Genomic DNA, 8,451 nt, shown 5'->3' on the forward strand with positions numbered 1-8,451 from the left:
TATAAACACTTATTTTTACACTTACTACATGTTTAAGTGTCTTTGTATATTTTTAAATATATTTTGTGCCTATAAGCCATAAGTTTAAAAGTCGTTTCGGTGAGAACAGCATTGCAAAAGCATTAGTTTGCTTCCAGTTACAGATTAGAGCTGTACCTTTGTATCAGCGACACGAATGGAAGCTGAGAGCCACCCTTCTATTTTTTTATTTTAATTCAAGAAATACCTATAATTTAACCCAAACTGACCCTACTTCACAAGTAACTGAGAGCAGTTCTCTATCCCTGTGAAAGACAATAGAAAAGTAGAAATAATGGAAGACATTTTATGAGAATAAATTGATGGCATAAAAAAATTTTTTGTTCTTCTGCTGAGGTCAGGTAGGTAACTTTAATTTTCCAAGAAATCGTCTCATCTTTCTAATCTGTTTGCTACTTCGAAGAAGGTAGAGTTGCTTATACAGTACAGAATAAACATACTCATATAATCCTGTATGGAATAATTTCACATTATTATCATAGAATGGTTAGGGTTGGAAGGGACCTCAAAGATCATCTAGTTCCAACCCCCCTGCCATAGGCAGGGAAACCCTCCACTGCACCAGGTTGCCCAAAGCCTCATCCAACCTGGCCTTGAACACTTCCAGGGATGGGGCAGCCACAACTTCTCTGGGCAACCTGTTCCAGTGCCTCACCACCCTTTGAGTGAAAAATTTCTTCCTTATATCTAACCTAAAAGGCCCCTCTTTCAATATAAAGCCATTTCCCCTTGTCCTGTCAACTACATGCCCTTCGAAAAAGTCTCTCCCCAGCTTTACTGTATGCGCCCTATACGTACTGGAAGGCTGCTACAAGATCATCCCGGAGCCTTCTCTTCTCCAGGCAGAACAGCCCCAACTCTCTCAGCCTGTCTTCATAGCAGAGCTGCTCCAGCCCTCGGATCATCTTCGTGGCCCTCCTCTGGACCCACTCCAGCAGCTCCATGTCCTTCTTGTGTTGGGGACTCCAGAGCCGAAAGCAGTATTCCAGGTGGGGTCTCATTTTGTGCGACTGTAGCCCGATGTCTGGTGCTAAGACAAAAAGAGTGCCTGAACTCCGCAGTGTTGTCATTTCCCCATACCTTGGAAGAGGAGAGCAAGACCGTGACCTTCTTGCTTCCCAGGTAGAAACCTTTTCATTTCCGTGAGTCTGCTGCCACAGACCCGGGTTTACAGAGAAAGTTGCAGGGGAATGAAGCACCTGGAGCCTCTGAAAACGTCTTGCAGTTTCCTACCCCACCAAGTAAAGACTCCTGCGGGCTCTGGAAGGCTGTTTTATTGGCATGGAAAAGGTCATTTCTTCCGCGACTGCCCACCTTGCTGTCCACTGCTTTTTGTTCTGGAGGCAGTGCGTCACCAAAGCGCTGAGAAGTTCAGGAGGAAGATATTGGGCCACCTGTGACACTTCGGTGCCGTCCTGAGGTCTCGTGCTGTGCCCCACCGCCGCGTTTAAGAGGATGGACGTGTGAGGCCCAAAGGTCGCTTCTCCCCTGGTACCAGGGAGCCCAGGAGCGGAGGCGGTGCTGCAGACGCAGCCGTACGGGATCCCGCCGCATTCGGGGCGCACGCCGGCCGGCGGTGGTGACACGGTGCTGATGTCACAGTGACCCGTGGGGCCGAGCCGATAGAAAGGAGCGCCGGGCACGGGCCGAGCGTCAGTGCGACCTGGTGAGGTGAGGAGAGAGCAGGGCAGGGACGGGGCTGCCACGGGAGGACGGAGCCGCACGCCGCGGGGCTCTGGGTCTGTGCTGCAAGCTCACCCGCGTCCCGCTTCTCCCTCAGAGTCAGCAGAGGAGCGTCTGGAAGAGACACCCCAGCGCTGCTGGGACAGGGACTTCCCAAACGCCCACTGTGGACGTGCACCATGGCTTCACGGAAGCGCAAGGCCTCCGACTCCAGGGAGCAGGGTGAGAGCAAAGCAGCCCTCCCGCAGCCTGGCAGAGGAGCTGTTGGGGCGGTCAGCGCGGGGCCAAGAGCGGTGCCAGGGGGAGGCAGGAGCTGCCCGAGCATCCTGGGGCTGGACCCCTCCTTTCCTCAGCAGGGGGGGCCCAGGTTGGGCAGTGGGCACCTGCTGGGATGCCCGTGCCTGCAGTGCCCCCTTCCTCTCCAAGGCCTCCAGCCCTGCCCATCAGCCAGCTAGACAGGGACAGAGCAGGCCCTTCGAGGCGATCCCTCAGGGACGCTTCCCCCAGCCCTGCAGAGGTGCTCATTCCCGGTGCTGTTTGCTCTCTCCCCTCCAGCGTGCATGCTGTGTCGCCACGCAGACGCCGACCCGGACACCTGCGGGCACAAACTGCAGGGACAAGGGATCTGTGCCCATGTGTTTTGCCTGGTGAGTTCCTCAGTGGCTCCCACCAGCTTTCCCAAAGGCTGTCACTGCCACACTCTCCTCATCAGCTCCTCCTTGTCTTTTCTCTTCCGCAGTTTTTTGCCTACGGGCTTTTTCAGCAACAATCCAAGGACGTAGGCCTCATGGGATTCCTCCCTGAGGATATTCGACGGACAGCCGAGCAGGCTGCGCAGAAGGTGAGGACCTGGCAACAACAGGCAGAGCTGTGCCAGAAGAGGTGTACAGGAACTTAGCCCAGACTCTGAGAAAGAAACGCCAGCCCTTCCAACCAGCTCTGGGGCAAAACTCTTGCTCCCAGCAGCTCCACAGAGGCTCCAGCACAGAAGCCTTGTCCCCTAGGCGGATCTGCAGGCTGTGACCCAGCAGCAGACCTGTCCCGTGCCCTGCCTGGAGCTGTGGGGCTGGCTGCGGAGGCCCTGAGCTGCCACTGATGGGGGCTGCTGTGCTCTTTCTAGAACTGCTTCATCTGTGGCAGGAGCGGAGCCACCATCAGCTGCCATGAGACAGGCTGCAACCGCACATTCCATCTCCCCTGTGCCGTAAAGGGTGAATGCGTCACCCAGTACATTTTTCAGTACAGGTACCTCCTCTCCCCTCTTGCCCACCATCTAGGGAAAGACTGAGAACTTCTCACCTCACCCACCCCTTTCCTCTTCTCCCCAGGTCCTACTGCCACGAGCACCGCCCAGAGCAGGCAGTGGAGGCAGCTCCGGAGGAGAACACCACCTGCCTCATCTGCCTGGACCCTGTCGGGGACAGAAAGTCCTACAGCACCATGGTGTGCCCAGCCTGCAAACACGCATGGTTCCACAGGGGCTGCATCCAGGTAGGAGCCGCTCCCGCACCCCCGGGGCACGGCAGGGGCTCAGCAGCACTAGGGCCTCACGCCTGCGCCTTGTGTTTCTCCTGCAGGGACAGGCTGCGTGCAATGGCGTGTTTCGCTTCCAGTGCCCCCTCTGTAGAAACACTGAACTGTTTCTCACGGAAATGATCCTCATGGGGATCCGAATCCCCATCAGGTTGGTGTCCTTCTGCCTGGCTCACGAGACAGGAGGGTGCAAGCGCTGTGCCGCGCCATGGTCTGCCCCAGCAGCCCTGGCCCTACGCTGCCCCATGAGTTTGGGCTTCAGCTTCACGGAGGAGTGGGAAACAGGGCAGGCGGGGAAGAGCAGGGACACCCTGCATCTGCCTCATGCTGGGGCAGCAGGGGCTCAACAATTTTCCTTTCTCCATCAGACTGCCAGGAAGTGAGAACATACAAGCATATGAAGCGCTAACTGAGAGGCACAGCCGCTGCGATGCCAGCGAGTGCCTTTGTCCAAGAGGCAGGGAGCAGGCAGAGGAAGAGGGGTAAGTTGTCAAAGTTGCATCCTGGGGCTCTGCACAGGATCTCTGTCTCGACGAGGGCTCAAAGTGGAAGAACTGAGAACGAGAGCTCTGCCAGACAGTCCCATGTTGAGGTCACTTTGTCCTCACAGCCATCAATCTGTTTGCTTCCCCAGGCCCTGGCAACTGGTCCTGTGCTCCTCCTGTGCTGCCGAGGGCACCCACAGAGGCTGCTCCTCCTTGAAGGACAGCACGGTCCGTTGGGAGTGCCGCAGTTGTGCTGGCCTGGACACTGGTAAGAGGCAAAGCACCCGGGCGTTCCTGGCCAGGGACCAGGCGAGGCCTGGCAGTGGGTGCCTAGGCTGGACTTGACAGAGCCTCTCTGCTCCAGGAGGGCTGGAGGCACCGCTCTGGCCTATCCTGCCCTGGGGGCTGTGCCCTTGACCATCCTACTTCCTCTTACAGCCTCCAATTCCAGCTCAGAGCTCGCCGGCCCCAGCACTGCTGGCCAGTCAGGACTGGGGTCTTCTCACAGCTCCCCAGCACTGGAGACCAGCAGCACCAGCACCGCCAGCCAGGCGGCACAGGGGCAGTCTCTTGGTTCTCTGGCACTGGAGACCAGCAGCACCAGCCCTGCCAGCCAGCTGCCATCAGCATCCTCCGGCAGCTCTCCAGCACTTCAGGGCAGCCCCCGCTCCAGCCACCCTGGGCCCAAGCGGGCGCGAGACCGCTCCCGCTTGCAACATCGCGTTCAAAATCCCTACAGCCAGCCCAGACGCCGCTGTGACAGCCGCCGTGCAACACAACCAAGCGCTGAGAGCAGCACCCCTAGCCAGGCGGTGCAGGGGCCATCCTGCAGCTCCCCAGCACCTGAGATCAGCAGCCCCAGCACCACCAGCCAGCTGCCATCGGGGTCCTCCTGTGGCTCCCCAGTGCTTGAGAGCAGCAGAAGCTCCAGACCCCCTGGGCCCATGCGGGTGCGAGACAGCTCCCGCTTGAGACGTCGGGCCCAAACTCCCTACAGCCGGCCCGACGACAACGTGGGACCAGTCATGCGCCACCCCCGAGTGCTGGCCCTGATCGCCCTCCACCGGCACAATAAATATGAATGTTAATCTCTGCACTGGGAGATTCCATGCTTTATATATATATAAATTCCATCTTTATATATATATAAATTCCATCTTTATATATAAATATAAACAAAAAATAAAAAATAAATATTACATCTTTTTACGTATATATATTCCATCTTTATTTATGTATATTTATATAACTTGTGCTGTTGATCAATTTCTTGGCAAATATAAAAGCATTTCCCAGTGCCTTCTCACTAAATACTGCTGGGGCAGCTTTGCACTGAACAGCAGACGCAGAACTTGGAAACCCAAAGGATACACCAAAGAGAAGTAAAATTCAGCGGCCCCTAACTCTGTGCTGTAGGCTGAGATGACATTCTAGCTCTGAGGCATTTCCATAGCAATATACCAATGTTCACAGTTCAGCATCTGCAAATATTTATTTTTTTTTAAAACAAAGAGGCCACTTAGTCCAACCCTTGCCATCATACCTGCGTCATTTCTGACAGTCCATAGTGGCAGAGTTAACAGCCTTCCCATGTAACCTATTCGTGCTTCACCATCCTCACTGCTGACATAAAGTTCTCCAGAGTTACTGAATCAAAGTCTCCCACACTTAAATTTAATCCCATTACCTTCTGTCTCATCCACAGTGCGTGTAGCTTATTTCTTTCCACCTTTTATGTCTTAGGTCTAGAGAAGTGTGTCTTGCTTCACTTTGTCTCCCCTTACAAACTAAAGTTCTTTCACAGTTTACAAGACTTCTGGTTGTTGGCCTTACCCGAATTCTCCATTCCCCTTTATCTTCCAGGAAACGTGATGCTCAGAACTGAATGCAGCCACTTACCACTGCTGAATACAGCAAGAATCCTTCATGCAGCTTACCCGGTGCATGCCAACTTACATATTACGTTACACAATACCCACAAGGACTTGGGCATGGAATGAATCAAATGTCTGTTCTCCAAAAGAGGCTCAAATCTATTTTCAACCAATAACGACAGCAAAACGTTATGGGCTTGTCGCACTAGTTCACAGACGTCCATATTACAAAAGCTTACCCCATACCACTAGCTATTTGCGCCTCCTGGTATTTTCAAGACTACTAATTGTCAATCCACACAAAAAAAAAAAAGCTTCAGCATTTAAAAGTAAGGCACGTTTGGAGCAACATCTAGAGTTGTTAATCTAGCAAAGCATTAAAAAAAGCCACACTTCGAGGGAATCACTTGTAGTCTTAAAGCCAAGCGCACATCGAAAGAGTTTGTTAGGATGATGGCAGAAAGTTCCAAGAGGCAGAGCTCATTTCTACGTTTGTCAACGCCATTCTGTGCCTCCACCGAGAGGCTTAGGAACGGTACCAGCTCAGTCACAGTGCTCTCAGCAGTTGCCTTCAGATATAGTGAGCTCATTTACAAACATGGCTAACTATGCCGTACTAATTTGTCAAGTTACCAGGGCTATTAGAGGCAACTCATTTATTGTCTGTCCAAGTTTACCTAAACAATGTGATTCTTCAAACTCATACTCAGTTATATACTACATTAACATAACTTAAAATTCTATATAAATACCATGTCTAACCATGCATCAAAATCAATAATTCCATTAATAAAATTAGACGTAATTTTCCTTCACATAATATTCTTAGCACAACATCTATTTAGGTCATCTGTTCTATGTTGACAAGAAATCTTGAAGTCCTCTATTAGTTTTTTTTCCCTCCAACTAAATTAGCATTACATGAATGTAATTAGTACATCAATTAGGCAATGATATTAAAAGCATTTTAAACCAATAAAAACCATTTAAACCAATAAAATACTCTGATTTTTTGTGCAAGCATGTTAAGAGAGAACTTCATAACAGTCTATATCCAGTATAATCCTGCCAGTATATTCCTGAAATATATATACACACCAGAATATTCCTATTCATGAAAAAGGTGGGAGTGCAAAAAACAAAAAGACACTTTGCACAAAGGTACAACGATCAAGAAAAGCTTCAGCACAACTGCAACTCCTGCAGCTCAACATGAGCTACACATACCGGACCCACGTGCTGGCTGTCCCTGCTGCTCCCTTCCCACAGCACCAGGCTTTTCACATCCACATCATTCGTGCAGCCCATTTAAGTCTGATTCCCTTTTTTAAGTACTAATGGGAAGATGATTAAAATGTTCTTTGGTATCTAGTATAAAATTTTTTTCTGAAAGCTTCAATTTTCAGTATTATATTTCAAATTTTTTTTAAACCCATTCAATGTTTTTTTCTAATTGAGCAAATTCCATCAGATTCTGATCACTGGCAGTTTATTAAGCCTTTTCACCGCTGAAGTAACGAACCTCTATATATTCCTCTGAGATACTGATATAAGGGTAGCCCTATGCTTCAACAGCTGCTCTTTCAAGTCAGAGCATAAGTTAAATACACCAGGACAAAGCACTTACCATGTGGAAATAAATCCACAAGACCATCCAGCTGGCACTGACAGGGGTAACACTGAAGCCAAAAGGCATTTTTCAGTAAATTCTACTACCATTAGAGCAAGATAGCCTGTGGTCCTTCTCACCACAAAACAATACAACACAGGTACAATTAGGCAGCAAACACTTCCAGAGAGATTTCTTCTGACGCAAAGCTACAGCTGCTCCCAACGCTACCTGGGACAGTCAGCATGTTGGGATGGAAAGGACAGGCATGAGCCATTTCAACCAGCGCAAGGAAGCAGGAAGGCACTGCTGTCATTAGCACAGCAGCCCATTTGGGAACGGGACAACACAGCGCACCAGCAAGCTGCAAGTCATTTCCTGGCAGCTCCATGGGAGAAACATGTTGACGGGCATTTTGCTGATGGCCTTTTACCGCTGCGGGATTGCAAGGCCCAGACTCCTCCTGCCTGTCACCCAGCTCATCTCTAAAGCAACTGAATTAGGAAGAAAATGGCTTATGGTTTCTGCCCATGGAGAGAGCAATGTACTTCTAGGGGACAATTCAGCCATGGATCTCTGGGTATTAAATACACAGGAAAACCAAGCGCCCTGAAGTAGTCACTCCCCAGATAACTTCTTGAAATCTGAGCAGACTAATCCAGGCTCTGCTGTGCCCATCGATATGGGCTGGTCAAATAGGGGTGGAGGGGTGGGGTTGTGCAGGTTGGTGGGGTTTTTTGGGTTTTGGGTTTTTTTCTTTTTAAACATTATTTTCCAGAGATTCTAATATCTTCCCAGTCTTGCACTACATTCACAATCGACGTTCTTCTCAGATGCTTTGTAGATCTGTGACAGCTTAGCCAGTTTGTGAACTCTGGAAGAATTCTATCTACTTTCTGTCTACACAAAAGAGCCTCTCTCTCTTCCAAAACTTCAATCATTTGGTTGAATCCTGTTCTTCTAAGACTAGAGTGTGTACTAGTAAGTGCTGATACTCAGCAATGGCTTCTAGATAATAACAAAAAAAAACCAAACGACAACAACAAGAACAAAAAGAAAACACCACACAAAACAGCAGAGCCTTAACCAGGAATCCCCAAACAATTTGTTTGTGTGACATTCAGCTGGGTAAACAGACACACTGCAGTCTTGAAAATACTGCAATTTTACATCGAGTAACAGTGCAAACTACTTTTTCATTTCAAGACATCAGTAGAACATGCTTATG

The 8,451-nt window shown here is 50.0% G+C and overlaps 1 protein-coding gene across 1 annotated transcript; it reads left to right on the top strand.

Moving 5' to 3' along the window:
* Positions 1-2,282: 2,282 nt before the first annotated feature.
* Positions 2,283-4,828, top strand: LOC104376388 (E3 ubiquitin-protein ligase PHF7-like). The gene is made up of 8 exons (XM_086616170.1): positions 2,283-2,369; positions 2,462-2,563; positions 2,843-2,967; positions 3,051-3,213; positions 3,300-3,406; positions 3,624-3,737; positions 3,890-4,008; positions 4,647-4,828. The coding sequence occupies exons 1-8, from the start codon at positions 2,283-2,285 to the stop codon at positions 4,826-4,828; spliced, it is 999 nt and encodes a 332-aa protein (XP_086472296.1).
* The last annotated feature ends 3,623 nt before the right edge of the window (positions 4,829-8,451 follow it).

Source organism: Tauraco erythrolophus, chromosome 8 (assembly GCF_009769465.1).
Source record: "Tauraco erythrolophus isolate bTauEry1 chromosome 8, bTauEry1.pri, whole genome shotgun sequence".
Classification (NCBI taxonomy): Eukaryota; Metazoa; Chordata; class Aves; order Musophagiformes; family Musophagidae; genus Tauraco; species Tauraco erythrolophus.